Below are 16,716 nucleotides of genomic sequence, written 5' to 3' on the forward strand. Positions count from 1 at the left end.
CTTATAGATGACACCTAGCTCATGGTGCTACTTAGTTAATAGTATTCATCGGGGAATACTAACATGCAGCTATTACCCCAATCTGTAATCTCTTTGTTGCTTACTTTCGATTGTGTAAGGGGAGAAACAACTACCATCTGGCTACTCAGAAGGGCTTTAGAGATAATGGTGTCTTATTAACAATAAGAGTTGGAAGGAGCGCTTCTTTCTTATAGGTTCAGGTCGACATTGGCGGTTCTATCTCGCCTGGTTGGCACACTCCACATATAACATACTTCCTTTCTTGTCGGACAAGGACTCATATTAAGTGCTTTGGTTAAAAGGTATAGTCTCTTCTTTTGAGTCTATGTGGAAGATGGATGAGGACTAGCTATCGACGTGGGGTCTTAACCCAACTCTTCGAGGTATGATCTAAACACCTTGTCTTCTCACTTCTTTTGTACTTTAAAAAAATTAACCTGTGTAGCCTTGTGGCTTTGATTTTTTGTAGGTATAGACCTTCAATCTTTGAATAAAAAAGCAAATGGTTTCTCTTCGGGCATGATGGTGGCCTCTTTGGCTCCTCCGACTATTGTTCACAAGTTGTCAATCGAGGCGAAGGTTAATGTTTGACTTGTGTAAGGGCAAGTCCCTACCATTTACAGAATTGTAGATAGACAAAAAATTTGACCCCAAATATACTATTACAGCCAAGATGAGAGGGTTTGTAAGAGAGACAAAAAATATGGGGAGATGGCGGAGCCACAGAGCAATACTGCAAGGGGTCCTTATGCTTGTGAGTGATGAAGCAGATTTACCATTCCCCATTGAAGGTTTTGATCAACACATGCTACTGCAATGAAGTGCTAATAAGTTAAGTCATGGCTAGTCCCTTTAGTTTCTCGTTGCTTACCCCTTTGTTTTTGGTTTGTAGCAACACCATTATGTCACAACTCTTATTGATCACATATGAGACGTCGGCTTCATCATTCACCAACCGTCCCTTATGATCGATAATCTCTGCGAAAAAGTAGATGTGCTAAAGAAGTAAAGGGGAGACCCTATGCTTATTGTCAAGATAGAGGCTGGATGGTTTAAGCTAGCAAGGCATTTAGAGGATGTCGATAAATGCCTCACTGACTATGCCTAGTAGTTGAAAGGGGTTCCGAGCAAAAGCCAAAATATGAAGAACGAGGTGTTGCGACTTACTTGAAAGTTGGATTCGATAAGGACATAAAACTCGAAGCTCATCGAACAAGTTGCTATGACTAATGAGCGGGTCATGAGTATCATCGAGCAAGTTCAGCGTATAAAAGAGGTGCCAGAGCCTAGGCAAAGCATGATATCGAGGTATTGGGAGGAAGTAATCATCGACTACAAGGCCTCCATCAGGCTTAGGAAGCCTAGAGAGATAAGGGGTCATCTCGTATCAATATGGGTACTATATCATCATAGCCCATTTTAAATTGAAGTATCGTAAGGTGGAGATTGAGGAAGATCTGTTCATTAATTACCCCCAGGATCAAAATGTCCTTATGGTGCTTGAAATGCCTTTTGATGATAGTTTTGACTCGCCATGACACCTAACTTGTTATCTTATAATGTGTTGGTCTCTATTGAGTCAGCAGGTCTATCTATCCGACTTATTCCTTGTGTGTTTTGCTTGTAACATCGTCGGGCTTGCGCGTCTGACCAGTCTTCCATCTTGGTAGGTCAAGGTCTAATTTTTGATATAGAGGCTCGATCGAATTGGTGTAGTCCTTTTAAAAGTAATGAAACATTCTTTCCTGAACTTGCAACACTCACATCTTAAAAATATACATACACTTTACAACTGACGCTAAAGACATGATAGACTAATGCTCAATGCTTGGGGCATAATTGCTAGTTATATGTGTCTTGTTAGCTAATCACGTGAGTGTTGACATGTGTAATACGCTACATAATCTTTTTGGTTATTATTATTATGATATTTTATCACTTTATATTAATGATGAATATATTATGATGTCCCTAAATCTGTACAATAAGAATTGGATTATGATGAGATCATGATAATGAGACCAATTCGTCTATAAACACAAATCACTAAATGTTCTCGGTCATATATTACTCGGAGAGGGACATCAAGATAATCGGACAGATCGGTATACTATATACCTGTCCATATGATGGAGACAATTGATCTCATAGTTGCTTGTGTGATGACACTAGGGATATAGTGCAAGTGCTCATTAGAGAATGAATTCACTAAATGATCCACTTATGGAATACTGGTTGATTAATGATACCTCATCATTAGATAATAATTTTGTAGTCTCAATTGCGTGTTTGGTTCTTAGATTTTAGATACCAAGGATGTCCTATATGAGTACTCGGCTCTTTGATACCAGACTTATAGGTCTAAAAATTTCAGATCTAGCACAATCGATTATTGGAGTGATAGCCAATATTATGAAGGCAATTGAGTGTTAATAGATAATCAACTATTCTCGATATCATAAGAGGAATATCTCATGTAATCTCACTCAATCAAATCCTTGGCCAAGGTCAATTGGATCATGATGAATTCAGTAAGCGTGAGATTCAGATTAAAAGATAAAGTTCTTCAGTAGAATCCGATTAAAGTGAGACTTAGATTTCATATGGGCCTGATAGTACTATGCCCAGTATATGATCTCTGGGATATTAGATAGATGAGGGACTATAGGTATACAATAATTAAGGATAGACAGGTTCAATTGATTAGATCCCCTATACCATTTAGGGACTACGGCGTATTAGCCTAGTACATCCGTAGTCGATTAGTTGAGTGTATGTCGACTAGTATCATTTTGGAGGGGATATCCATCGAGAATATTTGGACTTATCTCTTTTTGTCAATGGAGTCTTCCTCGGGTGAAGGTCTTTTAAGAGCCCATTCTCTTTTATCTGTAGAAAAATTTAGTTCTAGACATATTCAGGAAGGTCAGCTCAGAACTTAGGTAAGGTAAGTTAGGTCAATCATTCCTCCTTCGCCACAATGACCTCAGGGTCAGGGTGGATTATGGTCGCTCTAGTTCGACCTCTTACATGACTCCTTATACTTACCAGAAACCATTGCCTAAACAACAATGTATTGACTGACTATCAAAAGTATCTCTAGTACCGTCATTTATGGTCTCTCTACCAATAATCGAAAAAGATGAGAGAGCTTGAGCCTCATCATGAAAGTCTATATTATAAGCGATCAATGAGTATCTATCATGCCTCTTATTTTATTAGTGAACCGAGTGATGAAGTCTACAAGTATTTTTTTCTCCCCTTGCCTAAGTCCAAGAAGTATGATTGTTGATAGCTTTGGGCGTATGTTTCTGAGGAAGTAAAATTCAAACTCTGTCACGAGCTTAGCAAAAGAATTGATAGAAAGCAACTTCGGGTGAGCGTACCATACCCGTGTTGGGTCTCTTAACATGGTTGAGAAGGTGCGATATATCAAGGCATTCAAAGTTTCATATAATAATATTTGAGCATAAAAAAGTTACAATATTCTTTATCGGGTCATCACTGCCATCGAATGCCTCCAACCACGGGAGGCAAAAGTTTATTAGAATTAGTTCCTCTTATATTTTTTGGATGAATCATAATCGACTCGAGGTGGGGTTGACTAACGCTTCTCCTTTAGATTGTTGGAAGTCTATGCCCAAGAGCATTCAACCTCACCCCAAAGTGCTTCTTAGAGTGCCGGGAACTTGCACAAGTAGTTAGTGACGAGGGATTTCCTGCCTTGACCCGTCGCCCAAGTTTGTGATTTGAGGTCCTTAAATATGGATTCAGATACTTCAAAAAGAGTGAACCCTCTATTTCTCTATTTAGAATGTGTTTTTATATCTTGTATGAGATGAAAAAAGTTTGTGATGTCCTTTCTTGTCATAAGGGAAGAGAAGAGAGTTTAGGATTATAAAAAGAAGAGAAAAAGGTTTATGATTTTACCTTACTTGCTAGAATGAATGAGAAAAAAACTTTGTACATGAAGACAGATGACTTGGATGACACGTGGTCATTACGTGTCGACCGTTGGTTATTTTCGGATAACCTTCATCTTTTCATTTTATTTTAAACATCACATTACAATTATATATCGAATGATTATTAACAAAGATATACTCCTTATCACAAAAACGAGGGAAAAAGAATCATCTTCTTTCACGTTATACATGGCATTCTTTGCTGTTGTTATGCATACACAAGTACCGTACTGATTTGGTAGATTATACCCATCTCGGATATTACATCTCGTGGTTAAAAAGGAAATATAATTGCATTATGGTACATATAGACAATTTAAATGAAGACATAAAAAAAAATTACGTCACGTGCTATCAACAATAAATATTAACATTATTCATGCAAGAAGCTATCACGTGGTTTGGTTATGGGCCGAAGTCGGCCCGCCCAATTGTCGCCCAACGACCCCTTTTATTTTAGGTCTGACAAAAGAACTCCATTTTCTTCTCACTCCGATTCCCACCCCCACCCCCCCCCCCCCTTCCCTCTCCGATCTCGTCTCAGACTCTCCTTTTGTGATGGCGTCCGCTGGCAAAGCCCTCTCGCAATCGTTCAAGAAGTTCTTCAAGATGCCGTGGGAGATCACCGGGCCCTGCTCCAGCCCCGAGTACCGTAGCTCCCTCCCCAAGGCCACCGAGTACCGCCGCTTCTGCCCCGCCACCGCGCCCGCCAAGGTCTGCGTCCCCACCACGGAACCCGAAACCGTCTTCGACATCAAGTACTACACGCGCGATCGTCGCCGCGATCGGCCCCCCGTTCGCCGGACTCTCCTCAGGAAGGCCGACGTTGAGCGGATCATGGCCGCCAAAACCTTCGGTCCTGATGATTTCCCCAAGGTCTACCTCACCGAGAAGGTGGAGGAGGACGAAAATGCCCGGGGCGGCGGGTACCAGTAGTGAGGCAGGTCTGGGTTTCCCTCTTATATCGCGATTAGGGTTTGTGGAGATACAATACTTTTCTGGTGTCTCTAAGAATGAATGCATCAAAGATCCTCTGTCCTTAATGAAGTTAATAGTTAATAAGTAACATTTTGTCAACATCTGTAGTGTCACGAACCGTTGTCGCCCACCCGTAACAACTTCGTTCAATAAATTGTTCGTCGCTTTTACATGTATGTACATATGCTTAGCAGCATGTTTTGCTTAATTTTATGTGTTTTTGTTTGAAAGATACAAGTAAGAATAGTTTGCAGCGCTGTAGTGCGATCACTTACCATGTTGGTTAAAACTATCCCAAAATGGTTTCGTTTTCGCATACCACGGCTTGTTTTTTGTAGATTGTAGTTGCGCATGAAACGTCAGCCATCTCAGACCCTTGAAACCTCCTAGGTGGCACAGGGGTGGATGAGGCCTTGGGGTAGTATTGGGCGTTATCGGTATACACAAGTGCGCTCGTTAACTTGACGAGTACTTGTCGTGCTCGACATCCGGTGAGCAATCGTTTGTAGACTTGCAATTGTTCGTTTTGTATTCTAAAGTCCTTGTTTTCTTTTTTCTCTCTTTTTTCTCTTGCACTCAAAGTGTTTGTTGAATTGTTTGTAAAGTTTTCCTCTTCGTGAGACGTTGTGATTTGTCTGTCGCTCATTTTTGAACTAATCAACTTATTCTTTTACATGTCCTACGTGACCTGAGCGAGGTTGTAAATTGGTTGACCCTTTGCGAACGCATATCGTAAGGGTGCGTCATGACTTAGACAATCTCAGCTAAACCCGAAAAGTTAGCACAAGGGTGCCTCACGACTAGGCAATTTCAGCTCAATCCGTGACATTGTGGTATCAAAGTGGGCAAACAATTCGAGCAAACAACGAATAAACTTTGCAATCTTGCCATGGCGAAGCATCGTGGTGAATCAAGCAACATGGGGCAAGCCGAACCATTGCCCCAAGCAACCATAGGTGGGCTACAAGTGCAAACTCGCTCTCATGCCGTTGGAGCCGCTCAAGGGGAGCGTGGCAGCGAACATGACGAGCGAGAAGTTGACTACTCTTCGCGAGCAGAGGAGGCATAATCTAAAACGCTAAGTGGAAAGAGCCACAAGGAGAGACTCACAGCGGCGGAAACTCGCCTTGATATTCTTGAAGCGAGTTTCGAGAAACTCTACCAAGGCTAACAAAGGCTTTTTGGGGTAGATAGCTCGCAAGAAGCTGAATCTCGAATCGACAAGGTTGAGTTCCGAGTCGATTGACTAACAGAAGACACCAAAGACTCCGTGCAACATCTGTACGAAGTCGTGGTGGAACTTAAACCAGAGTGGCATTTCTCACAAGGGCGCTAAATGCAGGAGGGAGTAACACCTGCGTATGCCGCCACAAAATCTGAGAGCACTCGAGTCACATTACTACGGGGGTGCCAGGGATACAAAGGAGCTCGAAATTTTTTTATTCGACATGGAACAATACTTACGAGCTACAATGCTCAATTCTGAATATACCATAGTTTCGATAGCAACCATGTATCTGAATGGGTATGCAAAACTTTGGTGGCGAACCCGTTGGGAGGAGATCCAACAAGGTCGATGTTGAGTGGACACATGGGAGGACTTGAAGCGGGAGTTGAGAACTCAGTTCCTACTCGGAGTTCATCGCAAGGAGGAAGTTGAGACAACTCTGCCAAAGTACTTCTATTCGGGATTACGTGAAACAATTTTCCACACTGATGCTAGGCATACAAGACATGTCCGAAAAGGATAAGCTGTTCAGTTTCCTCGATGGTCTGAAGCCGTGGGCATAATAGGAACTGCATCGAAGGAATGTCACTAATGTGATCGGGGCAATTGCAATTGTGGAAAGCCTCATTGATTTTGTTTCCTCGGAGGACTTGGGGAAAAAGAAACAATCGTCAGGAAATCGCCTACCAAAATATTCTCAAGGGAAGGAGTCCGGGGGCGAACAAAGGAAGAAGAGTTCCCACAAAAGAGCTAAACTCAAAAGGCAAGGCCCCAAAACCTAACGGATGTTTCTTATGCGGAGGGCCGCACATGGTGAGGAAGTGCCCACAAAAACAAGCACTCATTGCCTTAACAACTTCAATCCACCCCCCCAAATCAGATAAGGGCAAGGCTATCGCCCTTAGTTTGAGTAGTTCGGAATCCAGCAGTGACGATGAGGAGTACAAGGACCCCGGATGGGAGCAATACATTTGTTGAATGCGTTGTGGGGTCAAGTGGGGGAGAACTTGAAGGCGAAGCTACAGAAAGTAGGGAGCAACGAGTTGATATACGTGGACATCAAGCTTAACGGTCGAACAACCCATGCGATGGTGGACACGGGTGCCACCTACAATTTCATTGCCGGCAGAGAAGCAAAGCGACTTGGGCTAAACTTGGAGAAGAACCTAAGTAAGATAAAAGCAGTGAACTTGGAGGCTAAGCGGATCTCCGGACTAGCAAAGGCAGTACCCATCAAGATCGGGACATGGAGCGGAAGTACAAACATGATGGCGATGCCACTGGACGACTTCCAAGTAATTCTCGGAATGAAGTTCATGCATGTGGCGAAGTTGGTGCCAATGTTTTTCCTAAACTCCGTATGCCTTTTGGGAGGCGACGACCCCTGCATGGTTCCTATTTATCGAGGAGCGAAGGACCCACAATAAATATCAGTTTACAACTAAAGAAAGGGGGTACAAAAAGGAGATTTAACCTTCGTGGCCGCTATAAAGCTGGAGCCACTTGATGGGGAGGCCATTCATGAACTTGTTGTGGTGGCGAATGTTCCAAAGGAGTTCACAGACGTTCTGCCACTCGAGTTGTCGAAAACTTTGTCACTACGCAGAGGCGTGGATCGTTATATTGAGCTGGAGCTGGGAGTGAAGTCTCTAACGAGACCACCATACCGCATGACCTTTCTAGAGTTGCCAGAGCTCAGGAAGCAGTTAGATGAACTGCTAAGCGGTGGTCTCATCCGCAGTTCAAAAGTACTATTCAGAGCTCCAGTTCTCTTCCAAACGAAACAAGATGGGAGCCTCCGATTATGCGTCGACTATTGGGCCCTAAATAAGGTGACGGTGAAGAACAAGTATCCCATCTTGCTTATCGCGGATTTGTTCGACTTATTGGGCAAAACAAAGTATTTCTTAAAACTTAACCTTCGGTCGGGGTACTAGCAGGTGCGCATTGTTGAAGGTGACAAAGCAAAAACTACTTGTATAACTAGGTATGAAGCATTTGAGTTCTTGATGATGCCCTTCGACTTAACCAAAGCTCCAGCCACTTTTAGTACTCTCATGAACTAACTATTCAATGAGTATTTGGACAAGTTTGTGGTTGTCTACTTGGACGACATCGTCGTTTACAGCCAAATGCTTGAGGAGCATGTCGAGCACATTCGAACAGTTTTTAAAGTTCTCAAGGTGAACACTTTGTTTATGAAAAGGGAGAAGTGTTACTTTGCTCAGACGAAGATTTTGTTTTTGGGGCCCTAAATCAATGACAGTTCTATTCGGATGGATAAATCAAAGGTGTAAGCTATGGCGGAATGACGAACACGAAAGGAAGTATCGGAGTTGAGATCCTTCCTTGGTTTCGTCAACTACTATTGGCGCTTCATAGTTGGGTATTCGAAGCGCGTAGCTCCACTAACGGAGTTGCTGAAGGAGCAGCATTGGCGATGGTTCGACAAATGTGAAGCGACATTCTAAGATCTAAAGACAGTTGTGTTGGAAGAATCAGTACTCAAATTATTGGACTATGAGAAGCCCTTCGAAGTCCATACAGATGCTTCAGACTTCGCTATTGGAGGAGTATTCATGCAGGAGGGTCACCCGATAGCCTACAAGAGCCACAAGCTCGACGAGATTGAGCGGCGGTATCTAGTGCATGAGGAGATGATAACGATGGTCTACTGTCTACGAGTTTGGTGGCACTACCTTCTCGGATCGTAATTTGTGCTAAGGACGGACAACATCGCTTTGAGTTATTTTTAAACTCAAAAGAAACTCTCCCCAAAACAAGCACGATGATAGGACTTCCTAGCTGAGTTCGACATGGTAATGGAGTCCAAGCCCGGAAGAACAAATGTCTTGACCGATGCATTGAGCTGGAAAGTGGAGTTGGTGAATGCCACGTAGTTGGAAGATGGAGGCCAAGCAAGTCAGTTGCGCTCCAACTTCCTTTCCAAAATCAGGGATGGACTGCATAGTAATCCCCAGGCAGTAACCGTGATGCAACTAATCAAAGAAGGCAAGGCACGACAATTTTAGGTCCAGGAGGGACTCATCTACACAAAAGGGAATAGGGTTTATGTTCGTTGAGCGAACAATTTGAGGCATGAACTCTTGAGAGAGTATTACGATTCCCTTTAGGCGGACATCCAAGCATTCACCAAACATTGGCTCTTGTGGAGAGGGTCTTCTATTGGCCAAAGATGGGGACTGTTGTGGAGGAATATGTTCGAATATGCCTTACTTGCCAACAAGACAAGGTAGAGCAGCGGAAGCCGGTGGGACTTTTGGAGTTGTTGCCCATACCAGAAAGGTTGTAAGAGAGCATTTCTTTGGACTTCATATCAAACTTGCTAGTAGTAGGGGGACTTGGATCGATACTCATGGTGGTCGATCGGTTTTCAAAGTATGCAACGTTTATTGCTGCACCCCTATATTGTTCAGCAAAGGAGGCAACCAAGTTGATGATGAAGAGTGTGGTGACGTATTGGGGAGTCCCCCACAATATCGTCAGTGATCGAGATGCTTGGTTCTTGGGATGATTGTGGACCGAGCTATTCAAATTGCTAGGATCCAAGTTATACTTCTCCATAAGCCTCCACCCCCAGATGGATGGCCAAACTAAAAGAATAAATTCGTTCATTGAGCAATATCTTCGGCACTACGTAAGTGTCAACCAACGAGATTGGGTGAAGCTGTTGGATGTTGCCCAATTCTCCTATAACTTGCAACGGAGCTCTGCATCCAACAAAAGTCCCTTTGTAATAATTACGGGACAACAACCATCAACTCCTTATACCTTGGCGATCGGTTACACCGAGAGTAGTTCGTCAGCATATCACTTTACGAAGGAATGACACTAAAATGTAGATATTGCGCGGGCTTACTTGGAGAAGGTGGCCAAAAAGATGAAGAAGTGGGCAGACTTGGGAAGGCGATCACATGAGTTCAAATTTGGCGACTTGGTGTTGGTGAAGCTCCAACTAACATCACTCTAGCTCTTTAGGCATAAAGTGCACAAGTATGAAGGACCCTTCCCAATTATCAGCAGGATAGGCAATGTCTCCTACAAGTTGCAACTACCGGCGTGGCTCAATATTTATAATGTCTTTCACGCAAGCAACTTGAAAGCCTACCACTCAGATCCGCAAGATGCTTCTCAAAGTGTTCCAACTTAGCTACCTCTCACCAGAGCCTCCTATGAGAAGCGAGTTGAAACCATTCTAGCGGATCGTAAGATAAAGCTACCCAATGGAGCGGAGCAAACCGAATACTTGGTGAAGTAGCGAAAGCTTCCCCGAACAGAAACCAGTTGGGAGCCTGAAGATGCCCTACGACATGAAGTAGTCATCAAAGCCTACCAACAAGCGTCAACGAGAGTGTCGATAGTTTAAGTGGGGGAAAATGACACGAGCGCTCGTCCTGCACCCGTAATAACTTCGCTTAATGAACCGTTCGTCGATTTTACATGCTTGTACAGATGCTTAGTAGCATGTTTTGTCTTGGTTTTGTATGTTTTTGCTTGAAAAATGTAAGCAAGAATAGTTTGCAGCGCTATTGTGCGATCGCTTACCACGTCGGGCAAAATTGCCCCAAAAGGGCTTCGTTTTCGCGTACCACATCTTGTTTTCTATAGACCGTAGTCGCACGCGAAACGTTAGCCATCTCAAGCCCTTGGAACCTCCCGGGTGGCATAGGGGTGGATGAAGCTTCGGGGTAGTGTTGGGCGTTAATCGGTATACACAAGTTCGCACGTTAACTAACAGGAACTTACCATCATGCCTAACACCCAGTGAGCAATCATTTGTGGACTTGTGACTGTTTGTTTTGCCTTCTAAAGTCCTTGTTTTCTCTTTCCTCTCTTTTCTCTCTTGCACTTGAAGTGTTTATTGAATTGCTTGTAAAGCTTCTCTCTTCGCAAGACGTCGGGATTTGTTCGCCGCTTGTTTTCAAACTAATCAACTTGCTCTTTTATAGGTTTTACGAGACCTGAGCGATGTTGCAAATTGGTTAACCCTTTGTGGATGCATATCGTAAGGGCGCGTCATGACTTAGGCAATCTCAGTTAAGTCTGAGAAGTTAGCGCAAGGGTGCAATCATGACTTAGGCAACTCTAGTTAAGCCTGTGACTTGACCGCAAGGGTGCCTCACGACTTCGGCAATTTCAGCTAAGTCCGTAACAGTAGGCTCATGAGTAATTGTTCGATTTTGGCGTATCCATACAGTTTTGCCTATTTTGGGGCTCATGAGCCTCAAAAGGGGCCTATGAGGGTAAGGGTGACTCGACGGACTTATAAGCTCTTTGACTCCCCTACTCCTCAACTAACATGGGACTAAATGCCTTTATTAGTTGACCTCCTATAGGAGGGCCAAGGACGGAGGTTCATGACCCTCTATCCCGAAGGTGTAAGCTCGTCCTGATGGCTCACGTGGAAATCATGAGAGGTGATTGGAGTGGGGGAAGGTCTGGCTGAAGTAATCTCGAGGTGCCGCTTGTTCGCCCGAGTTGGATTCTACTTCAGACCAAGGTGGTTTGGGCTTTCTCGAGGTTCTAGAGATAAGCCGAGGTGTGCCTTGGCTTTGCCGGGAACCCTACACAAGCGGTCAGCATCAGGGGAGTTCTTGACCCGACCCTTCTGTTGATAAAGTTAGTAGTGAAGTAGGAATAGTAGAAGTTCTTCGGTCCAGTCCCCTCTTCAAGCTTTGGGGGTTGGCTTTTATACTTGAGTGGTTGATGGAGGGAGGCTGATGGCTGATCAGGGAGGACCCGTATGTCGTTCAGGGGCTCATTCATGTCAACGATCGGTTGGTACATCTCCCTATGGTGGGTCATCGATGAAGGACGACTATAGGGGTGTCGTTTGTCAGGGTTGCCCCTGCCTAGGATAAGCGGACGATAGGCGATCGGAAAAAGGGGGAAATAGGCTTCGTCGCCAAGGATTAATGCTCCCTGCAGCCAGCCTATGTGGCCTTTCCCGAAACTATGATTGGTCGGGGGCGAAAGGTCGCTTCCCTGTTGCTCGCCGCAAGAGAAGGGAGGCATGTGGGTTCTTCTGCCCATGCCATCGTCTAGGTAGCAGCGGGTTGTTGGATGAGTCAACAGGTCAATGCTTATGTCATTATTTTCCCTATCAGAAGTCTTGATTTGGTGTTTGCTATGTTTTACTAGAGACTGATACTACTTCATCTGTTCTCGAGGCATCGCCTCCTAGGCCAATGAAAACGAGAAATCTTATCTTTCCGATGCGTATGAATATTCATATCCGTTTCTCTATGAATATAGAGTTTGGATTTGATGAATTTGTGTCTTATCTTGAAACCATTACAATTCAGATGTTTACTCCTCCCCGTTCTCGTGAAATCTAGGATTCTTTTGATGTCATTTTGATATTATTCACCCTCTTTCTCTATATTATAGGGGGGATGATGTTTTTCCATCCTTCATTTAATTTCTTGCTGACCTTCATTCTATGTCTTAAGATTCAGTGGTCGTACATATGATCCTTTCACTTTGGTAATTCTTAATAAGTAAAATGGTAGACTGAAAGAAAAAGGAATGCCACTATTTTGCTGGGTTTCTGTCATTAGGTCAGAAGGTAGACAATTAAGAACGTGCTGCTATAACTGGAGAATAGCTGGAAGAAATGTAGGACATGTTAGTAGACAAATATAAGACAGAAACCTGAGAAGTTTAATCCAATAAGATTTGATACACAAAAAATGTTTTACATACAACTTATTCTATTCTGCAATCAAATTCAGTAACATATCATAAGGCTCATAGTGTATAAATAAGGAAAAATTAGGTTAGCTCGAAAGGAGTGTAGCGGATTAAGCACAAGCCCATAATATCCTTTCCTTTCCCGGAAGACACTGTTTCTTGGAAGATTGGTTTCCTTGTCATGGGAGCATTATACTGTTTTGGTAGACGTTTAATGATAGGAGGATGTTAAACAAATCTATAAACGGCAGTTACATAACAGCCATTGTTTTTTTAGTCTACTTATATCTGGCTCTTCTATCTGCATAAGGACCAGATCCACATAGAAGAATAGGCCATTGTTTAGATATCTATTTAAGTACTTATGGAACTTTATAACTTAGATAAATTCTTTTTGTTTGGGTCTAGGCTTCACCCTGACTGACTAATTAAAAACACAAGCTAAATAACTAATTGATACCTAGATGACTTACATTGAACCCATTATACACTTATAAAGTCAAACTGGATTCATCTATAATGATCGCTGCTGGACCAGTCAGGTCTAGTATTGATTCCTTTATTTAAATGACCCTTTGGGTTCACAAACCTGATTTAAAAGCTAATGGCCACTCGTCATTGAGTAATTTTGTTAAGACACAGAAAAACTTACTGTATAATGGAGTTCCTGGAGGAGGACTCCTAGCTAAAGTATAATATTACAGGAAAAGATAACAACTAAGCAAACTTGGTTTTGCTGTAATCTGATTGTTACACGAATACTTATTTAGCAGATGAGGCCAACAAACATTGGCTTCCATTTCACAAGAATGATTCAAAGTTTTACATTCTTTTAAAGCATTTGATGGGTAGCATAAGTTTTGGTTGGCTTTGGTGTCAAATTTTTAATATATAACCAGGTGAGGGAAATTGAGAAAGTTGTCACATATGTTTTTATAGATGTGTTTTAACGTCGCAGGAAATGTTATTGACAAATTTTTGTCATGGTATGATACTACCACTATGCACTTTAGGTTCCGGTTATAATTTTTGTTAATTGTGAGAACATTTAAGGAATTTGTATTTATGGATAGTATAGACCTGCACTTTAGGTTCAGGTATTACGCTAGGTGAACTTGTTATTATCTTTTAACTTTCTTTTGAAACTTGTCTGGTGTTGGTCGTGGTCCAGGTCTTAGATTCATTTTAGTAGCGTTATTTGGAAGTTATCCTTTATCTAATTTTTCTTTGTTTTTTACTATGAAACCAGTGGTCGTTCTGGTGGGTCATGTTTTATCGGTTGTTCTGGTACCTCTGATGATACAAGTTTTTCAAAAGCACTAACTATCGATTATCAAGCCAAGTAGTTGGATTCATTGATGCTTGTACATTCAACAGGCAGATGCTTTTAGCTTGCCCTTGTACTCTCCTGGTTGTAGTTTGACAAGTCATGATGCACTGGTTTAGTGATACATCATAAAGAGTTTATCTGATATTGATGTTTTTCATATATGATGGATGATTCCTGTAGCCTCATAAATGCTTCAGCTAATTAGACCTACAAGAAATCATTTTATTTAATGTTTCCTACTAGTACCATAAGCTCGTAATAGAATATGGTGCATTTGAGAACATTCCATTACTTGATACAAACAATATGCCGTAGCTCTTTATTTCCGAGAAGAACACATATATGTATATATATCTCATCTTTTTCTCCCCCTTTTTACAGGTTGCAGAGCCGTCTTCTTGCATCTCGATTAGGCTTGTGCTGCTGGGTTGATTTCAAGAAGTGCCATCTCACCACTAGTTCTGTTGTGTTCATTGGGCTGAATTACTGTGTTCTTGCCAGAATTTTCTTTTGCTGAGATAAATTTGAAAATTGCTCTCACAACTGTGTTCCTCTTTCACAGGGAGAATGATTGAATTACAATAAACCATGAAGTTCCCTATTGTTTTTCCTTTTCCAATTGTTTTTGTTAATATATGCTATTTTGATACATTTTTGCTAATTTGTGATTTATATTGTTTGGTATTCAATTTACTTCCAGATGCCACATCAGATGAGTTAAACAATTAAATCGGCTCAAGGATATGATAAATAGTTGGTGACTAGATACTTCAATTAAATGTTTCAATTATTTTTTTATTTGTTTTTTATTTGTTTGGTCTAATTAAAATTTTTTAGTCCATTATTATGGTGGTGGTGGATAGCGACATCGTCGAGACTTGTGGGTAGTTATTATAATGGTGATCGACAAGAATGACTTAGTGGTTGACCTTTTCGATGTCAATCCAAACATTGACGATCGAGATGGGAGCAACAGTCGTAATAGCGATGGAGCTTTTTATAGCTTCTTACAAGGGGAGGAGGAAGAGAAGAGAGTAACAAGGAGAGGTAAGGCAAAAAAAGAGAAGGAAGAGGACAAGGACTAGAGGACAAGGACCAATTGCATTAGTGTCACCTTGCATCTGTGTCGGTGGAAGGTGAGGCAAAGGCCTTGTGTCTCGTCGACGTAGATGTAGAGTAGCGCAGTGTCAACATAGATGCCTCACATCCCATCGATGCAGATGCAAAGCAGTGCCAAAGGAGGAAGAAGAGGGAGAGCGATAAACATAGGGTATATCAGTTGATATCCTCCATCGGTTGGACCTCGAATGAAACATTGGGAGCTTCGCTAAATATCACCCGGATCACAACCAGGTTGCCCACCTTTGGCTTCCAATCCATGCCAATTCCGTGGCTGCCTCCTTCTGCTCCTCTTCCGTCACCACTATTGTGGGTCCATGATGAAAGGAACATAATCCTGTGGTGGGACAATAATTTCGGGCCGAAGACCCATCATGTCTATAGTAGGGGTGGCTATAGGTAGCAGATCGAGGTTGTTGTCGACGACTTGCTTGACGAGGTTCGCACAATATATGAGGCAAGTTGCATGGGAGGTGAGCTAGGCGTCAATATAGTCTAAGTGAAAGATGTGGCTAAAACGAGAGAGAAGGTGGAGCTCATTGTCGTCCTCGAACTCACTAAGACACACCGCACACTCGAGCGCCTCCTTCCCCACCTTTAGCCCCTTAACTTTAGAGTACATTAGTATGAGGAATATCTCAAAGACCTAAGGGCTCAGCCCTTACTATCGTCAAGAGTGGGTTAGGCCACTCACGATACGACGGTGTCACCGTCCGTCACTACCATAATAGTCGACTAAGAAGTTTTAATTAAGGTATAACAAAAGAAAATATAATGGAGATGTTAAAATTATTTTTTTGCCCATTACTTGGTGTCGTTCTTGCACATGTTTGTTACGTGCTATATCTTTCGTCAATAAAACCAACAACATTACGGTAAAAGAGAATGCCTATCACATACTATACCTTTCGTAAGTAAAACCAACAACGTTATGGTAAAAGAGGTTAAATATTTCACATTTTTGAACTCTATGGATTAGGATGCTTATATGTAATTAAATCAGAATCGAGGAGAAAAGTAGAGACGAGTAGTTGTTGACTAGAAGCCCAATTGGTTCGGATATATGGTTGATCGTTGCTTTCGTAACGAGAACGAAAAGGTTTCGTTCGAAAATGATGAGATTGAAGTGATCCATTAGGTCATTTTCTTTCCTTCGAAAATGATGAGACAACTAATATACTACGGTCAATTGGGACGATGAACAACTAACTTATGACCATCAAGAAGGTCGTCATTCATTTGGATTAAGATCGATGCTGAGCGCCTTGTATTCTAAAGCCACTTTTTAATAGCATTACCCTATATCTAACTAAGGTTATAAAATGATCAAAGAAAACATTTTGATGACTGTCTCGTATATT

General features: G+C 42.2%; 1 protein-coding gene across 2 annotated transcripts; it reads left to right on the top strand.

The window, feature by feature from the left end:
- The first annotated feature begins 4,497 nt into the window (after positions 1-4,497).
- Positions 4,498-14,897, top strand: LOC135635397 (uncharacterized). Of its 2 annotated transcripts, none has more exons than XM_065146431.1 (2): positions 4,498-4,930; positions 14,618-14,897. In XM_065146431.1, the coding sequence occupies exon 1, from the start codon at positions 4,545-4,547 to the stop codon at positions 4,920-4,922; it is 378 nt and encodes a 125-aa protein (XP_065002503.1). In that variant the 5' UTR covers positions 4,498-4,544; the 3' UTR covers positions 4,923-4,930; positions 14,618-14,897. The 2 variants fall into 2 exon arrangements, with proteins under 2 accessions (XP_065002503.1, XP_065002504.1); XM_065146432.1 differs by having other exon boundaries at positions 4,498-4,926.
- The last annotated feature ends 1,819 nt before the right edge of the window (positions 14,898-16,716 follow it).

This window comes from Musa acuminata, chromosome BXJ3-4, assembly GCF_036884655.1.
Source record: "Musa acuminata AAA Group cultivar baxijiao chromosome BXJ3-4, Cavendish_Baxijiao_AAA, whole genome shotgun sequence".
Classification (NCBI taxonomy): Eukaryota; Viridiplantae; Streptophyta; class Magnoliopsida; order Zingiberales; family Musaceae; genus Musa; species Musa acuminata.